At 43.1% G+C, this 20,117-nt stretch overlaps 1 protein-coding gene across 18 annotated transcripts in view; it reads right to left on the reverse strand.

Moving 5' to 3' along the window:
- Nucleotides 1–20,117, reverse strand: part of NOSTRIN (nitric oxide synthase trafficking) — a 709,159-nt gene that overhangs the window by 159,291 nt on the left and 529,751 nt on the right. For 11 of the 18 annotated variants that reach the window (XM_086956574.1, XM_086956566.1, XM_086956572.1 and 8 more), the window contains 3 exons: nucleotides 15,791–16,037; nucleotides 11,190–11,237; nucleotides 5,926–5,973 (listed from right to left, as the gene is read on the reverse strand). In XM_086956574.1, coding sequence (XP_086812700.1) covers nucleotides 5,926–5,973; nucleotides 11,190–11,237; nucleotides 15,791–16,037 — 343 coding nt within the window. The remainder of the gene's footprint in view (nucleotides 1–5,925; nucleotides 5,974–11,189; nucleotides 11,238–15,790; nucleotides 16,038–20,117) is intronic. The other 7 variants (XM_086956575.1, XM_086956569.1, XM_086956579.1 and 4 more) reach the window with 1 other exon arrangement.

A 20,117-nucleotide genomic window follows, 5' to 3' on the forward strand; every position in this document is an offset into this window, starting at 1 on the left:
TTTCACTCAAGCCATCAACACTCATTTTGTGAGATCTTAGTGAGTTTCAGATAGAAGAGGCCATGGTACAAGCTAGTGAGTATTATAGTCATTGTCAATAGGCAAGCAATTATGTAACTTACCAGAGCCCGTTCCTGTCTTCTCCCACTGCAACTGACTCTCCTCCTGCAGCAGACCTGGAGCCTGCATCACTGGTGGTCTGTGTGGCTAGAATAAAGCATTATACATATTTTAGATGTCAGATACGCCACCCCTTAATTTCTTCAATCAACAAAAAAACACAAATGCAATACATTACTACAGTTCCGTCAGCACTACATTATCTTCTAGCAAAAATATCACTCTCGGCATTTCGTTGGTTCACAATGTTAGACATGCCAGGTGTGCAATAATGGTCGATGAAAGATATTGTGTTTGTTGGCTACTGTAATGGTAGGGGGAATCTTACTTTTTCCCCAGCCAAAATGCACTTTCATTGAAAACTGATAGTATACTGTATAAATGAATGAGACAGCACACAACATTGGGTGGTCTTGTGAGATCAACTGTTAGAGCATGAGCAGAATAAAGAAAGCATTCTCAACAAACATACATGGTGAATATTATGTATAATACTAACTTACCTGGACCTGTAATCTTCATGGTAGACTATAATAGAGTACCGAAATGTGTTAGTCTTAGTTTTACTCTTACAGTACGACAAGGTATATACTAGAGAGGGAAATATTACTAACAAAACACAAGATAAGTGAACTAGAGACTAGAGACTGGAAAAAGCCAGCTACCACAAAATAAAACCCCTTAATATAAGGAAACAAAAGATAATGCAGGGATAACAGAAATAAAGCAAAAATTAAATCCATTGTGCTTTTCACAAGTGGGTTCGTATCCCGTCCTCATCACCACACGGAAGGAAGACAGCAGGTAAGGTAGTCAGAGAAACTTTCTTTCTCACCAGCAACACCGGCTTCAAGGCAGCAACTCCCATCCTGGAACCCAGCACCAACATTCATATACCCCTTGATTCTACCCTAAGCCTACAACAATCATAAAACCCTACATTAGGGAAATAATAATAATAAATATTAGGACTTAATGGTGTTAGCAGAGCCATCTGCAGCAGTACTGGTGGTCGGCGCCTCGGGCTCACTAGCTTCTCCAACGTCCCTCTTCTTGCCCTTGGGTGCTGATGTAAGAAAATAAGAAGATTAAGAAAACAGATTAGTGATTCAGTTAATCTCCCCAAAATGATTATGCCAGGCAAACGCAGTCACATAATTGTACTTCTATAACACTGATCACCTACAGTACTAGTTACAAGTCTATTAACGATCATTGCGTTGCCTATACTAATCCTAAAATCTCTATTCCAAATTTCCTTACCAAAAAACACATTTGGAACTAATGCATTGCAGTGAATGATCTTTGATTCTGTTCTCATTTCTCAACTCCCTTGATGGACCAACTCACTCTCCCTTTTTTGCAATGATAGATGCATACTATACATCGCTGTGAAATAGCTTGGAACTGTACAAGCTACATAAACAAAGTCACAGAGAAAACGGGCTACTCACTGATATCACTGATTCACTATATTAACAGAAGGACTGTCTGCAATTGCTTCTTAAATAATCAGCCAAAGCGAGCGCCATTGATGAGTTTGATTAGGTAATGCTGAGCACCTGCCTAGCAGAAACTACAAAGTGTATCACATAATATTAATATTCCAGCGTAAACTAGATGTATCTTACCTCCGAGTGTGAGCAGCATGCTATTCTGAATTGTTTTATTTTGCATTGTAGAACACAAGCACAACAAATAATTAATACTTACTGAGCCCCAGAATCATGACACCTAGCAGGTCCTGTATATGGTCCAAGATATCCGCCCAGCAATGTTTCAGCTGCTAGACCTAACTGGAAATCCGCATGCACCGGCATGCACCAGCACACCCTCCCCCAGTGTGGCCGATTCTCCCGCAGGGGGTATCCATTGCCGGGCCTGCTGCCTGATACCAGCATGAAGGAGAGGTGGCGTTGCACAAAAAACCACTAGTGCTGCTATCTCCTCCTTCCTAAAGATCGCCCGGGGCAGCACACCTGGGATGGCAGCGCCGCCTGAAGATAACCCTCTTCCATGGTGCTGGCCGGGATAGAAAAGAAGTAAAAAGGAGGGAAAGGAAAAATGAAATAAAGAAGAGGGAAAATAAAAAATAATACAAACAGTCATGAAAAACACCATAAATGTTTCCCAAAAACATAAAATACACAAACACACACTAATATAATAAATAAAAATGAGGGTTACATAAGTTTTAAATGGAGAGGATTAACCAGATTAAAGAGGGAATGTTAAAATAGGCCCAGCACCATAACAGGGGTAGAAAAACAAGAAGGCTGCGCACATGTAAACTGTTCATGGGTGATTCCCAATGCAAGGATGCACATGAGAACCATGTAGTTCCGTTCGTGAACGATTTGCAATGCAAGGTTGCACTCCACATTGAACATAGTAACGCAAACTGACGCCCTACAAAGTCGGCTAGGACGCAGAACTCTGCATAGCCCTGCAGATTTTTTTAGCCACTATGTTTGTTCTGGGTAACAGAATTCTGCATAGCAGAATTCTGCGAACTCCACCCAGGCCTAGTCTGGGTGCAGAAGATACAAATGCCGTCAACTTTGTCAGCTAGGGTGTGTTAAACCATTGGATCAAGGCATCGCTGACAAGAATTTTCTCTGCATTTTCTGGTACGCCCATTTCTTTTCCCTCCAGTACTTTAGTATTTTCTTGAGTAAAATCTATACCGTTTATCATTGGATTCCTCTGTGTGCAGGTATCTAACACCTGCTCCTGGTATCCCTTAGGCCAGAGGTCTTCAAACTTTTGGATGACAAGACCCCCCTGTCAACATTTTGAGGCATAAGGATCCCCTCCTGACAAAACTTTTTAAACCTGTAGGCAGGGCTACTAGAATTATGAGGCAGGTGAGGACCAGGCTTGACTAAATTGTGTGGGAAGAAAATGTAAGTGAATTTATGTGATGCTGTGTATTGTGGGATAGCATTGTTTCATTATTTTGACATTATTTACACACAGTAACACTGAGGAAAGATTTCACCCCATCAGTACCCGTTTATAACCAAAATACAGCAATTACCATCAGAAAGATTTCTAGTCAACCTTTGAGAAGGGCCTTCCACTCCGCAGGAATATGTGCTGCCACATTAGAAGCTCACCTTGCCCTGGCCAGGAGAAGCCGGGGTCCCTTACAAACCTGGTGGTTTTGTGCGGAGTTAAGCAGTTTAGCCATGCAGCTTTCCTTTCACCCACTCCCCTCCATCCCTCTCTCCTCTCCTAACCCCAGATCCCTCTCTCACTTTGCAGGCCATTTTCTTTCACCCCTTTTTACAACTTCTGAACACTCCCCACTCAACCTCTCACTTCACCTTTAATCACCTCTGGCCATTCTCTCTTTTCACTGCACTCATCTCTAACAGTCTCTCACATTTATCTCATGGCCTCTCTGGTCCTGTCACCTCCCGTGCCCCTCAGCACCTCTCATTCACCTCGTCTCTCCATTCAAATTTTTGTCTATTTGTATCTTACATCTCTCCAGTCCCCCATTCAACTTTCACATATCCCCTTTGTTCTAACAGAAGCCCTCACCTTTGGCTCACACTCACTTCTTGCGTGTCCACACTTCTCTTCGGCAATTCACATTTCTCCTCATCCCTGACCTCTTCAATCGAATTCTCTCACTCCCTTGCTGTACTCTCTCATCCTCTCATCTCTCCTCTCCTCACCAAGCATACGGGTCAGACCCATATGCTCCTCTCGGCCGGTGCCACTCTGAGAATTGTTCCCTAATTCAAGAAGGCATGAGTTGTCTTTCTCGCTGTTTTGGTGCAGGCTGCGCAGTTATGGAACTTACACCCTCCTTTGCTTCGCTCCACCAAGAATCTATTATCCTTTAAGAAGATATAAAAACCTTTCTCTATGCTCTGTAGAATACCCCATTTGGCTGGTTCTCCCTTTCCTTCTGTGTGATTCTCATTTGCCTACAGGCAGCAGTTGGTTATTAGCCCCAGGACATCTTTTGGTAACAGTAGCGCACTACAAATGTAAATAAAAATATAGCCAGAAGCAGGGGAGTTACTAGACCAGAAATTCAGAGAGGACCACCACTCCCAGCCAGGGCTGGTGCTAACACTGGTCGCACACGATGCAACAATCTTTTTTGGTGCCCCACCCCTATTTCCTCCTTCTCCACTTGCACTCAGTTCTGTGATCTGCATAGTACAAGTTCTTTGTAGCAGCCAGATTAACCCTCTGCACACTGTGTGGGTGACAAGAGTGCCCATGTGAGAGCACAGTGAGCGATGCAACAGTGGGAGAGTAGAGTAAGAGGAGTGTGCAGGGTGAGTGAGGTGGCGTATGAATTTATGAATTTGGGTGCAAATGCAAGTTCAGAATGGGACAAATGAATGTATGATTACTGATGGGCTTGTTTGAGTAAGTTGCATGTTTAGCAGTGAGGGGGACAGGTGAGTGAAGTGTCACATGAGTGCAGGATGAGTAGTGTTCTCGTGTGACTGCAGGGTGAGGTATAGAGTGAACAACGCAAGTGCATAGCGAGTGCAGAGTGATCACTGTGAGTGCAGGGTGAATGAGTGAATGGTGTGAGTGCATGGTGATCAGTGTGAGTGCAGGGTGAGCGTGAAAGTGAAGGGCTAGAATGCGGAGCGAGTTGTCTGAATGCAGGGCGCATTCCAGACACTTGAAGTAACTCATCATGTTATTGACGGCGGGATAGGGTTTAAGATCTAAGTTAAACTATTGCGGCATTATTCAGGGATCGGGGGTGGAGGAAATAAATAATGTGCTTATCCTGCAACAAACTTACAATCCTATGGTTAGGGTTGTCAGCAGATTATTTTGATGGCCCAGTCGGTACAAAAATAAGCAGTCACCTAAAGCTGTATTTTCAGCATTTATCTGTGCATACTTCGAACAGCAAATATAAATAGAAAGCACTTTTAATTGTGTTCTAGGGCTGCCTCAATGATCCATGACTGATGAAGAGAAAAAAGACAGAAAAGTCACATAAGGAATGCATTCATACTTTTGTATTTAAAAGTCTATTTAGTGTCAAGAGGAGATCTTTTCAGGCTCTTTAAACAAAACAGGCAGGCATTTTTCTTTTGGCAATCCTACTTTATATTCCTTTTCATTAAATGCATTCTCACAGCACAACAGTAATTGTAAAATACAAATGTAAGGAGCAGACAGAGTGGGGGCCCAGGGGGTACTGGAACCAGGAAAAAAACTAAGCCTTTGTAACAAGTTTACAAAGACATGTACATATGCAAATGGTCTTTAAAGACCTGTGAATAACTCAGCGTGCAGGAGATGACTCCAGACACTGCCCAGCCGAGCCCTCAGCAGCTCGAGTTTAACTGCAGCAGCAGCCGGGCTGAGACACACGATGAGGGAGGGGGGGGGGGCTGAAGCCCTTGGGCCTCGGCAGAAGTGTGACTGTAAAGGCGCGACCCACTTGGCATCACTCCATGTCCCCCCTAGGGGTCGCGCCCCACAGTTTGAATACCCATGCCTTAAGCTGTAGCTGCTCAATATGTACCAAGACTCTTGAAAAGGGTATTGATTATATGAATCCTCTGTGACACTCAGGGAAAGGTCATTGTGAAATACATGAAAAATGCCTGGACCAGCATAATTCACCAGTCCATCGAATATACAAAATGTTTGGGGAGATAGCACATCTTCATTCTTCACTCATTTGCTATTTGAAATGAAATTTCTATGTAACCTTTTTAACATTAGCTTTTAGTGTTACAGTTGATAAACAACATTTATACATAAAGGGTATGGTGATTAATCTAAGACAACTTTTGATCCACTTACCAGAAGCATCTGGTATGTCTTCATGTACATTCCTGGATTCTGGATTTTCTGCAGAATAAAGTGAAAGGCGGTGAAGGGTATTACATTCACAGCATGTGCACAGTGTGTGTGATGTTCTAGGGTCCTGCCCCCAGAGTTAGGTCACACACACACACACAGATATACATATATGCAGCGTCCTTTTCAGTATAGTCCAGACTGCTTTTTCACCTTTTGATGGCTTTAGAACTCTGTGTACTTACCCCTGCTAACCAGTGGTAAGTGTTTATGCTCCCCCTTTGAATTGTCATACTTCTATTTGGCAAATTTAACTGGTCTATAAGTCCCCATTTTATGGTGTAAATTGTGCTGAGGGCCTGACAGTTAAATGCCACTACTGGACGGCAGCACCTATTGTGCCATTCAATATAATAGCAGTGCAAACATGGCTTCAAGCCTACCATTTCAGCCTGACTATGACAGTGCAAAAACTGCAATTTGGTCTATCAAAATAAATCCTTTTGACAGGTAAAAACCTTCCTTTAAATGTTAATAAGTCACCCCTATGTATGTTGTGTAGCCCAGGAGGCAGGGTGCATGGCATTTAAAAGTCAGACAGTTACAACATGTCTGTTAAGACAGCCTCACAGTAACTAGCAACCCAAAAGCTATTTTCACTGTAGAAAGGGAGGCTAACCATAGAGAAACACTGAAAGTAATATTAAATACTGATACTGTATCTTGAAAATGGGGCCAGCTAGAAAATAATGAAACAATATAAACAATAAAAGATTAAGGAAAAGGTAACTTTTAGAACGTTACTTCTTTCCTGCCAGGATGCTAACTTGCATTGGCTCTCAAGCTTCTCCCAGCCAGTAATTATTCTTGAACAGGGGTTACAAGGTGTGAAATATCTCCAGGGAGCTAACAGTGGGCTGACCTGAATGGATTGGGATGACTACTCTAAACTCACCAGATTAAACGGATGCTGTGGGGACCCTATTTGACACCACAGTATCAAACCATGCTTGACAGGCCTGCTGGGTTTACCTACAACACCTGGGAGACACTTGAAAGGGGAGAGAACAGAATGCCAAGACAATTCTTGTTGATCTACTGTCTGAATGCAGAAGTACGCTTCTTTTGTCCTACTAGACTTCTATCTTTGGGTTTGTACAAGCATCTGTCTCAAACTGGAGTTTAATGTTAGATGTGGGAGGAAACTAGGATTACCATAATCTATTCCCCACACACACACCCAGCCCTCATAAGCCAAGTTTAGCATTGCGAAAGACTTTTGCTAACTTGAAAAAACCAAAAGTGGCAGGGTTGGCCCTGAGAACTTTTATCCCATTGGTTAGTGTGTGCTTAAGAGTCATTCTCACCCACTATCAGGGTCCAGGCAAAAACATGGCACCTCCGGGCACCCATGGCAGAACACTGCTGCAGAACAGAGGACTGCCCCTGCTGTCAGTGACCTGAGAGGAGCCCTGAAGGCTGGACCTTCTCCCTCTTTTACCTAGGACAAAAACAGGGACTTCACAGTCATGAGTCTAACCTGTTCAAGCGACAGGGATACAACAAGCTATAATAGACATTTCCTACAACTTCCCATCTGACCCATGGCAACTGGACCTGGACTGTGCCCAGCTTTTTGCCTTTACCTGACTTCCAGTGAGTCTTTGAGTGCCTTCCAATGGTATTGGGGGGGCGGGGGGGTGGGTAGGTCTTAGAAGTGTGCTCCTGTGGTGGCTCATGATTTCACCCCTTGGGCGCGGCCGCGATTCTACGCCTGTGCGGCAGAAATCACGAGTGGGCGGGTTTATGACGGCCCCCAGCCATCATCAGCACACGCCCACCGTAGTGCATGACGGCTGGGGGCCGTCATCCGCATCGAAGGGGTTAAAGTACTAAATCAGAGGTAAACCTTTTGACCATGAAGAACCTATATGGTGTATCTGAACTGCACTCTGTCACAGCCAGCTGCAGATCATGCCTGGATCCCAATCTACCAGGATCAGTCACCATCATTGGCACTTTGTGCTTTTTCTTCTTAAAACTTGAAAAAAATCATATCTCCAGTTCCCCTTTTGACTTTATTACTGTTTTGGTGCTTTGGTGTTGCATAAATACTTTGCACATTTACCTAAGTAAACCTGTCTGATCTGTACCATATCTACTAATGCTTGGAGCTCAGGTTAATTTAGTGACTTTGAGGGTTCACCCTGACAAATGTTGTGATTATTCATTGAGGTGGGTCATCACAAACCTTTCAGGCCTTAGGCTTGGAGCTAAAATGCTCATTACCTACCTACTCACGAGAAAAAGGCCATCTATTGGACCCCGTATTTAGTAACCTGCAAAACTTTACAGCGGGAGATCCCACCTCCTTACCCTGGACTGACCATTTTTAATTCCTCTGTTCTGGGCCACTAAAAACTTGCAAGAAACATTCCATCCCAATGTCATACGCGATCGGAAGTGGGGTAAGTTACCTCTAGATAAATGGCAAACCTCTTTAAAAGCTACTCAACCCGTAATAGGAACTAACATTGAAGAAGCAAACATCAACTTCAATATCTGGATTCAAAATACGCTAGACTCCATTCTTCCGAAAGTTACTATACAGAAACATGATAGGAAAAACATCGCACCTTGGTATAGTCCCCAATTAAGATTGCAAAAACAAACTTGTCGCAGACTCGAAAGAATTTGGAGAGCCTCTCCATTGAAAGACACAAAAGAGAAATACAGGCAAGCTATCAGGAGCTATAAAAAAGAGATAAAAGAAACACAGGCCAAATTCTATGAGGAAAAAATAGCCACTGCAGCAAACTCTCCAAAAGAGATTTTTCGAATAGCGAAAACTCTGATTAACCCAATTAAAACACCCCCTATTAAAGAAGGAGCCCTGGAACGCTGTAACAAACTCGCAGCATTCTTCAGAGAAAAAATAGAAATTATATATAACACCTTCCCCCCCACCCAAATTGATGCAGACACTCAACACTACATCAACTTAATTGGAGTGCCTGTCCTAGACCATCTGGACCCCCTAACACCAGAGCTACTCAACATTATTATTGGTAAAGTAGTCTCAGGATCGCCAACAGATGCTGCACCGTCCAATCAATTAAAAACAATAATTAATTCTATCCAAACTACCATAATGGACATATTAAATCTCTCCTTTTCAACTGGTACAGTCCCCTCACTATGGAAGTGCGCAATGGTGAAAGCATTGATCAAAAAGCCTAGTTTGGATCCCTCCATTCTATCCAACTATCGGCCAATCTCTCTCCTGCCTTGGCTTAGTAAATTAGTTGAGAAACATGTAAACAACATTCTCACTAATTATCTTGAATCAAACAACCTGCTGGATGATACCCAGACAGGATTTCGAGCTAACCATGGTACGGAGACTGCACTGTTGCTAGTAACAGAAGAGGCAAGGAAATTAGTAGACGAAGGAGAAAGGGCAGCTATCATCTTGTTGGACCTTAGTGCAGCGTTCGACACTGTTAAACATTCCATCTTAATTAACCGTCTCAGAATGAGCGGGGTGTTGGGCGCTGCACTAAACTGGATCTCCTCCTTCCTCAGTGATCGCCATTTCCAAGTCTTTGAGGGAGATACAGTTTCATCAGTCCAGCGTTTGGAATGTGGAGTTCCTCAGGGCTCGGCATTAAGCCCAACATTATTTAATATTTACATGAAGCCGTTAGCAGCAGTGGTTCATCCCTTCGGCATTAAGATCATCAGTTATGCAGACGATACCCAATTGGTGGTATCGCTGAGCCAAGATATGGACTCATCTGGTAAACTGACACCCTGCCTTGAGGCAGTAGCCGGATGGATGGAGAACTCCTGCCTCCGTCTTAACGGAGAAAAAACTGAAATAATGTTGTTGGGAAATGTCGCCCCTACTACCATCACGTCCTTATGGCCTACATGTTTGGGACCAGCTCCACCACCCAAACCACATATAAAGAGTCTGGGAATGTGGCTCAATGAGAAATTGACCTTCAATCATCAAGCCACAATGTTATCAGCATCATGTTACACCCTGTTAAGGATGATGCAAAAAATTCTCCCTCTCCTCCCTTTTGCAGCACGAAAAATCATGATTCAGGCCTTAATTTTGTCCTGATTAGACTATGGGAACTCTCTATATCTGGGAACTCCTCTGTCCACTATTAACAAATTACAAGTGGTACAAAACAGTGCAGCTAGACTCCTCCTCCAAATTCCTAGGAGACAATCGGCCAAACAAGCTCTCCGTCAATTACATTGGCTTCCAATGAATGCCAGTATTCAATTTAAAACATTGTGCATAGTTCACAAAGCCATCTGGAAAACAAGCCCAAAAATTCTCCATTCTTTAATACCACTCTACCTTCCATCCAGGTCGCTTCGATCTAGTAACCATTTTCTAGCCTCCATCAAAAGGATAAAGAAAGCAAGATGGGGAGGCCGCTCCTTCTCACATTTAGCAGCCAAATCATGGAACGCTCTTCCCCAATCTTTGAGAGAGATGCGCAACCTTACTGCCTTCCGTAAACACCTGAAGACACATCTTTTTAACTAATGTCTTCACTGAATTGTCACTTCTGGTCTTGAAGCGCTACGAGGCCTCCGGGTAGTATGGCGCTATACAAGTACTCTTTCAATTCAATTTAATTCAATTTAAACCCCAAAACATTTTTCATTTTCCCTCCCTCTGTAGAAACCTCTTGTGCGAATAGGATTACCTCACAGTGTACTGCCTAGATTGAGGGTGAGAACACTGATTTGTTGTAATAAATGTGGGTATAGGCAACAAGATTTCTTTACGTATATGTCTGTATATGTTTTTTATGTATATGTTTATATATGTGTAACTGTTTCCGATATCAATTTTCGATATTTAAATAATCACATTTTTTTCCAAAGGAAGTCATTGAGGTATGTGTGTTTTTGAAATGTCTAAAAATTGGAATGGGATATTGTACCATGCAAGGGTAATTTGGTGTTCCCTATGGTTAAGTAATTGATAGATATTTTATCCTCCTTACCAACTTTTCGCTCAATGTGTAGCCTGTATGAGCCAAAACAGCTTTTTTGTTGAGATCCATTAAATGAACTGGTGCTAACCATCTACCAATTTGCAAATTCAGAGGAAACATTCTACAGGTCAGCAGTTTTAAAGTTTTAGAACTGTTAAGAGGCATTAACGATGCAAATTTTAAATATGGCCAATAGTGAACAACTTGAATTGCTAGCAAAAGGAATGTTGCTCTACATACCTGGAGAATGATATATTCCGCCAGATATGCTGAAGGTTTCTGAATCACCTGCGATGTAAAATGATACCAGTTAGTTGTATGACACACATGGTGCACAACCAACAGAATACTTCTTCACAAATGAGAGCTTAGTCAGTTAAATGTCGACATTGGATATCTAATGGCTTGCAGTTAAAAATAGTTACATCATATCTAGGACAAATGCTTTACACAATCACAAACTTTGTAGAGAAGAAAATGATAAGATTGGCTTTTTGAGGTGGAGGTGATCGAGTGATTATTGAGAGAAAGACTGTGATATTGCAAATATAGATTATCTATGTTTTATACATTGCAGGGCCGTAGTTCTTTAGGAAATGGAACCCGAGCCCCCAGGGTTTGGTACTGCATCTGGTTTGCTGCTTACAGAATGTAGGTTTGGGATGGACGACTCTAGGGCAAGCATAGATTTGGCTTTGCCAGTGTCCTTTTTAATCTGTTCAAGCATCTGGTCGGCCTAAGGGCTTAACTGATGCTTATCATAAAAAAACATTTCAGAGGTGCTGTTACACCTTGGGGCTAAACTTGCATGCCTATGGAGGAGAACAATATTGTTGATACCCCTAGCTAATGTGTCTGCTGTGTCAAGAGCACATCTAAACTTAGCATTACAAATGATCTTGCCTCCAACAACCAACTCATGTCCTCTCTTTCATTGGGCTTCTGTTAGGTACTTTACCAGCTTCTCCATATCCTCCCAGTGGTAGCAGTTGGACCTGGAGATTCAGCCCTTCAAGACAATAATGTTCTAGTCTGGCCACCACAAGCACTACTTCCTTTCAAACAGCATAGTTTTCCTTCAACTCCTTTTCAGGTAGGGGAGCATGCCCTGTGACCTGTGCAATGAGCAGATTGCACTATAAAGCAGTATGGAACAATTTGGCTCCTACTATAGGCTGGATAATCTAGGGCAGGCTTATATCTTTTGTCAACTCTTGGAGTGACTACTCTGGATTTTACTAACCCTCTCAAATTACCATAGACTGACTTTACATCCCCTTAGGCATCAACAGATAATGTACAGTCCATTCTGTTATGGACAGGGTTTTGACAAGAAAGTCGTCCTCATTCTCCCGAGTATGCAGTTTTATATAGTGGGGTTGTGTGGCCCTTTAAATTATTGCATTATATGCGGTGGTGTCATCTGGTGGTAATATCTTAGCAGGATATGGGTCTAGGTCTGTGTTGTCGGGTGGGGTGTAACCACATAATTCTACCGCTGACCACCTCCCTCTTTTGGACTAAAGTGTTCAAAATAAGGATCCTGTGGATAATAGGAATTGCCTGCATCTGAGTCAGTATATTGTTCCTCAAGTGAAAGAAAGTGCTGTGGTAACAGCAGTGAAAGAGGAAGCGGTGTGGATGAGTCCTGGAGCCAGGGGTTTGCTGCTGCTGCTGAACAGGCGTCACAACCATGTGTGGTTTTGTTCCCTTGGGTAGGACCTTAATCAGCATTGACAAAACCTCTTAAGTCTGGTGCATTCTAGCTGGAGGTGTAGGAAATGTAGGCTCGCTGGCCAACTCTTGTCGTAGCAGTACTCTGCCTAGGTCAATGCAGGCTTATCAGCTTGAGAATGATGTTTGGGTGCACTAGATGTACATGGTATCAACTTCATCAGCTGGCATCACCAACAAGAATTTTATCTGCATTTTGTGGTACTTCAGTATTTTCTTACAAGCTTTGGATGATGTCTCAAATGGTCTGGTGAGAGGCAGAGGTTTCACACGTTCACTCCAGGGGTATTTTTTGTTACACCTGTCGCCAAAGTTGAATGGAATATGTTTCATAATGCTTCTCTAGGCGTATCCCCAGGGAATCCTCAGCAAACTCTGGGGAGGATGACCGGCTCAAAGCTGACATGAATCATTGTGTCCCAGGCATTAGCTGTCCTGTCCGTAGTCCACACCCCTGCACATGCTTAGATGTCAGTAGAGGTGTACCCAGCCAAATCGGCATGAAACACCCCCTCCGATCTCTGAGTGGACAAATCTCAATTAGAACACATCTGATGGTAATTATGTGAACGAGGGTGCCTTGCACCTCGTTCATGTTGCATAGGTCAAATGATCGGAATACTGATTACAGCTGGCCGTAGCCCTGGTGGATATAACGGGCACCCGGAGCAGTTACAATTACCAGCCAAGGATAGTGGTGTGCTGAATGGGTTAACTGAGGGCAGAAACCCTAGATGATGTAAGTAGACAGCTGATAAGCTTTTGTGGGACCCCGTTAGTATCCTCTTGTGGCAACCAAGTCAACAGTTATTCCTTCCAAAAACGTCACACCAACCATCACTGACTTCACAGCTACTTTTGTTCTCTTCCTCTACAATTTACAAACTAGAGTGTGACTACAGTGCCCACCCCTACCGCCCCTTGAAGAGTCATTTGTACCTTTCTATATGGTAAGCTGTTTTGGAAATTTAACACTTAATGAGTGTTTTTATTTTCATCAGTTTCATCTTTTGTCAGTTTGTTGGGTTTTACTAAACAGGAAAGACAATTTAAACAAAGAATTAATGGTACACTTCTTGTACAATAAATAGAGATTGATTAGGCTGAATTTTAGACAAAACGACGCGAAGAACCAAGCTGGGGAGCTGTGGTCAATAAATAAGCAGATCATGAACAGAGCAAATAAGCTATGTCAATTAATGATGCAGCACCTTAAGTTAAGGAGCACAATAAAGAAAGTTACATTGTACAGTATAACTCATAGAAGAGAAGGTTATAAGCATACCACTGATTTAACACATGCTTTAAGATATTTTCCATACAAGCTGCAATTTCTTCTTTCTCTACAGGTTCTTCCAAAATGGCAAGTACACCACTGTTAACTGCATCCAAAAGCTTATCTTTGCATGCCACGCATGATCTGAAAATCATCACAGTAGTGATTCACTGGGGGAACTGGTTCATTCTTTCACCCTGAGGAATGCCCAGGACCTATGTTAGGCTAATAGTATAGGGCTGAAACATGTCGGCATTTTAACACTAGGGTCATAGGACCACAATACCCTGCTTGCCCCGTGTAAATATAGTTTTAATCTTCCCACCAATAAAGGGATACCTTGGGTTGGATGAGGAATGTTACCTAATAATATAAAACCTCCCCAAAAACTAAAATTCTTCAAAGAGCTCCCTAGAACATGGTTGAGCCCACCCTGACTGATGAAGCATGCTACTACTGGAGTGGGTGAGGGTTGCATCATAAACAAAAGGTTTTCCTTTGTACCGTCACTGAGTGTGGTGTAGCAGGGGTGTAACTTATTTCCTTCCTTACCATTACTGCCACCCTTACTAGGACGATACAACACAGTTTGTTGTATATATTGCAGGGAGAACGTCTCCCCTTACATTATCTTTCGGACACAAAGGGACCTCTCCCCCTCCCGGGTCCAGGAGTTCTTATGATCTTCTGCACCTAAGTGTTTAAGCACCCATGGAATTCCCAAATGACGTTAAATCAGGATTCGCATTGGATACTTAACACCTTAAGTGCTGCGCCTATTCCAACGGCCGACGGCACCACTACCTCGGGAGTGCTGCCGTCGGCCGTTGGACGTTCCAACTGCACCTGCGCAATGGAACGTTCAGCACTGGAGCTGGACGTTCCATAGCTGCTAAGGTGTTAATCCTACCCTAACATAAAATGGACTTAAACATGGTGCAAAGCATTAGTAATTTAGAGTGTGAGTGTCAATAAGTATGAGTGGGTTCAACAGTGAATGCAAATGAGTGAGTGAGAATGAATAAGAATGATGGTAAAGGTGTACATGAGACCGTGAGTGTGATGTTATGATCATATAACATGTTTTCCTGGAACAAAAACACGATCAAGGTTGATATGATGTCACTTCCTGTGATGTCATTAAGGTCAAAAAGTATGTGATGTCACTTCCGCTACCACTGGCCTGTTCTTGAATTGACGCCCATGCAGGCCGACCAGAAACTGCTGCAGTCACAGAGGAAACAAAACCCTGGCGCTGGCTAGACCACAGCCATGAGGGTTAGACTGCAGCACATAAGGAGAACACTAATGGCAGGATCTAAGTAGTCAGGATGTCCATCCTAACCAAACAACTAGACAGCAAAAACAAACAGTTAGGGATATAAAGGTAAAACCTTCCTTTCTTGATCTTTTGTGCAGTGACGCAAAGCCTTGAACTGTTAAGACTGGCACGAGGAAGACAGACGTGAAGGAGTGGCATAACCCAAAATGATGGCCTCCCAGGCAGAAAGTGATGAGGGGTCCCCAAGCCTCCCATATCTCACATGTATTTATTGACCTTGGGCTGAATGGGGTCACCTTGAAGGGTTGAGGGACATCTAGAGGGTTGGCGTCCCCCTGCGGCATAGGGGCTTCAAGGGCCTGCATTACGCCCCTTTATGTGAAGGTGAGGTAATGGGCCATTTCTCCCCAAAGCAGTGTATTTCTGAGCTAACTGTTTAATCAGCTGATTGAAAAAGTGCTTTGTTTGCTTGGGACATCAGAAGTGATACATGTGTGCTGTAGTTCTCTATGAACAGTAGTGTTTATCTGCATTTCTAATGCCACTTACTATCTGCCTGCGACATATCTTCAACATGGTTGATCTCTGAAGTAGGAGCGGCTGCAGCACCCGTAGCAGGTACGCTTCTTGTAGAGTTTCTTGTAAAAGTCAATGAACGTCGCTTGGCGCTATGCTTTCCAAAGCGCGTGCTGCCTGCCATACTCGCAGAGTCTGCAGAAGATGCTACACTCACGGACCGCTGTAATCTCTTCATCCGAATAGGGCGGGATATCTGCACTGCAGAATGGCGGTATCCCTGTTGACATAAGACAAAAACTGTAAACGCCCTTCAAAGAAAATGTGCTGTAATTAATGTGTACAAGAATACCATTGGGGTTTGGCATAAACATGGGGCCAAAGCTGAGCTTTTTTTAATGAGAGCTCTCCATTTTCTTACCTCTGTTGAAATACGAAACCCTTTACTCAGGGAACCGATACATTGGGGGTCAAGGTGTGGTAGAAGAAAGGTGGTGGATTCCTAAGGGGAGGAGCTTGAAAAGCAGAGTTTTGCAGCCAACTTATACATTTGTTTTTAAGTCTGATACAAAGAAATTGGTAACAAGGACATATGCGACAGTAGATCTGTTCTTGTATACTTAATTGGTCACAAAGAATCTGCATTTTACAATATCTAAGCGGACACCTGTTGCAGAGTTTGTTGTCTGCCCAGACTTTTTAGAGCATTGCAATAGCGGTAAAAGAAACCCTAGTGAGTATCACAGTTCAGGGATAGTTCTGTGTTTGTCCAGGCACACTTTTGACTCATAAAGTATCACAGAGAGATAATGTGCCTTCTTCAAAGCACATAGTGTAACATGCAGATCAATATCAATTAGTATTATTTTTAGATAGCTAAGTGGGCTCCTGCTTTTGACACTGAGATCATTTTATTGCTTTCAGTTCATAAGCTGCAAGCCTTTGAATACAGCACAGTGATCTATTTACCAGCATCAAAGAGCTGCATGCAAACTGTAAGTAATGGGTTTTTATTTCTATTGATTTATCTCAATCTGTTATTCTTAGATTGCAAAGAAGGGTTCCTTTGGGAAGTAACAAAGTATTGTTAGTACAGAGAACAACAATCACTGCGTTATATTTTGTATCCTGATTTTGTGTTTCTTCCAACATTTCACTTTTAACAAATAGGGCCTGATTAAGATGTCAGGCGGACGATGCCATTGCAGGCTCGGGACAGACAGACCTCGGGTCGGCGGACCTGACACCAATATTACATTGCGACCACACATGGTGCGGTCATATACTCCCTTTTCTCTAGGGGAGCTTTGCTGCGGCCGGTTTACAGCCATAGCACAAGCTCCCATCCAGAAATGGGAGTTTCTGTTAATCCCTGCACCACATTTGCCCCCTCGGGCCCCAACCAGAGGCCGTGAAGGAATGGGGGCCTTCTAAGGGACCCCAAAGTCACTTTCTGACAGGATTTCCATGTCAGAAAGCCAGACAGGGAAAGGCTGTCAGAAACCGACATCATAATCCAGACAGCGGAAACACCATCCTTAAGGACAGCGGTGAGGCTTCCGACTGGCCCCGTCGGAATCCAGCCAGAATGACCAGACAGTTTCACTTTCAACCGCCTGGTCGGAAGTGAAACCTATGATGTTGGTCAGAAAGCTTCAAACCGACATCTTGATAGGGCCCATATTGTCTACAAGTATGAATGGTAAGTGGTTCCTATGCTTTATAAACCTCATTGCCATATGTAACATTTCCTGTTCTTTGATTTGCACAATTGAATGATTTAGTGTGCCTCTGTGTATGATATAAAGCGCTTGTTTAGCCTACACTGGAATAAGTAGTGCTATAAAATACTTCAATTAAAACATCATAGATGCCATTTAAATCAATATTTGTGTAATTACTCATACAGACAGACATGTTTTGCATTCATTCAGGGCAAGCACATCTCTTACATGGAGAGTTGAACGAAGCCTCCAGTAGTTTTTCAAAAGTAGTGATAAGGAGTGATAAGAAGTTATGCACTGCTATTTCCTTACACTGCATTGGCGTCTAGTTGTTAGGTGCCAAATGGCTCCCAGCCAGGATGATAACTGAACAAAAAGAGGGTTGATTGCCTTTTAAATTATGCCTTTGTTTTGGAGCCCAATTGATGGTAAAATAAAAAAGCCCCTTCGCTGCCTGCACGTTGTTGCTTCAAATGGAATGCAGACAATGTGCAGGTGTTGCTGAATGATGTCCTGGTGTTTGAAAATTACACCAGGACAAACTCAACATGTTTTCTTGGTTCAGCCTGATCCCAGATCCGGCCCGGAGAAAGCTACCAGAACCGAGATCTGGTGGGATCCCTCTGTTTTCGAGCACTGCCTGAACATGACCTTAAATGACCTCACCTAGCTTTTCCTTTGATAACTGTGCTGCTAGTTGTGAGGCAAACATTCGTGTTTGCAAATAGTTGCCTACATGAAGCTCACAATTTATCAGCCCATTGGGTTATGTAATGTGTGAAATAGATGTGCAAACGATGCTTGTCAGAAATCAGTCTTCCTGTTTTGTACTTTGAGGGAGGAGAATTAGCTTCCTTGCTTTATATTGTTCGTTTTTATCTTTGCTTTTGTGTTTTTGCCTAGATCATGTATGCTGCTGACTTGATTTTCCTTTTCTTTCTTGTTTGTCTTTTTATGTTTCACCTGCACAGCAATTGCAAAATCTCTTGTAATGAAACATAAAATCTTAAAAGGGGCTTAGAGCACACCCATTACTTACCTTACTTACCACTGGTTGGCTCTCATCTAAGTCTTGTTTCTTTGCTCCGTATTGGACAGCTCCTTTTCCGCGCCTTCGCTCCCTCCTGGGGTTTCATGCATGTCACTGCTGTGCGTGGAGCATGCACCAATTACAGCTTCCTGTCTGTGCCTGTGCGCATGCAGAGGTACTTTTTTTATTTTGCAATTTCTAATGGCTATAGCTACCTGAAACGTGAGCCTGGATGGTGGAAATACAATTTAATCAAGCTCTCCCGCAGGGAGAACACTTTTAATATTTTCAGCCCTACCCAGCAGCGATAAATTCTGCAAATTTCTCTTTCAATTAGAGTCAGAAGTGTTTTACATTTTCTGGAAAATTTTCGAAATACATGACTGATATGTATGTAACTGTGAGAAGTTGACCTGGTATATGATGTCCACTAATTAAAGTGGGTACCTTGCACCAGTCCACACAACCCTTATGGTGATTTAGGAGGTCAAAGATAACCTTAGAAAGCTATCCGAGTGGTAGCTGTGGAGAGCAGCCTTCAGGCTTAGTCTTGAAGGAATGTTAAGCAGCTTGTTTTACTAGAATGTAAGCTTATTGTATTGGTTAAATGAAAGGAGAACCGCACAGTAGTTGTAACAAAATGTATTTATTATTAGAACACAACTTAAATACCTTACAGTATCTGCTACACGAAGATAAACACAAAGCACACAATACTGTAACACAGAAGCAAACGTAAGTAGCACTTATACACAGTGGGCTCAACGGGGAGACCACACCATATGCTAAAATCGTGGTATAAGAACCATGACTCGAGTCAAGACAGTGTCTAGATGTTGTAAAATTGCTAGGACCCAAAGGAACCACCCAAGGTGAGTAAGTAGGGACTCCACGGAGGACGGGTGCAGTGTAACAACACGATCGCGTGCTACGTACAATTCATTGGGAGAGTCGTGGTTGCAGTTTTAGTGTTTAAGGACCCTTCCCAGTGGATGACAAAGAAACCCATTGGAACACAGAAGGTTGGAAAGCAACCCCACCCGTGGATACCGAGCTACCAGAGTTACCTATCCCAGGGAAGCCGGGTGCATAGAGCTGAAGTAGCGACGGAAACCGTTGTCGATCTCAATGAGAGCCTTCAAAGAAATGCCACTGCTGGAAAGAAGCGTGCAAAAAACACAGTTGATGGACAGAATGCAGAACAATGTCTTAGATTCACCCCAGTACAAAGATCTGGGCCAAAATCCATCGTTTTTTTGCACTCCACACCACCCTAGGTCAGACAATGGCCATATGCAAATCAACCTTGACCCTGTGCCTCATGGGAACAGTCCAGCCCGAACTACCAAGCCATGTCTTTCCTAGATAGGAATCAAGCATCCAAGGACCGGTTTCTGGCTATCAGCCTTCTTCAGCCTGGATAGCTTGACTCCAGTGATGTGGAGAGCCTGGGACTCACGTCTGAGCATACCCAGCCCACTCGGGGTGAGAATTGCAAAAAACAGTTGATGGACAGGATGCAGAACAATGTCTTACATTCATCCCAGTGCAAAGATCTGGGCCTAAATCCATCGTTTTTTTGCACTCCACACCACCCTAGGTCAGA

Source organism: Lissotriton vulgaris, chromosome 2_1 (genome assembly GCF_964263255.1).
Source record: "Lissotriton vulgaris chromosome 2_1, aLisVul1.2, whole genome shotgun sequence".
Classification (NCBI taxonomy): domain Eukaryota; kingdom Metazoa; phylum Chordata; class Amphibia; order Caudata; family Salamandridae; genus Lissotriton; species Lissotriton vulgaris.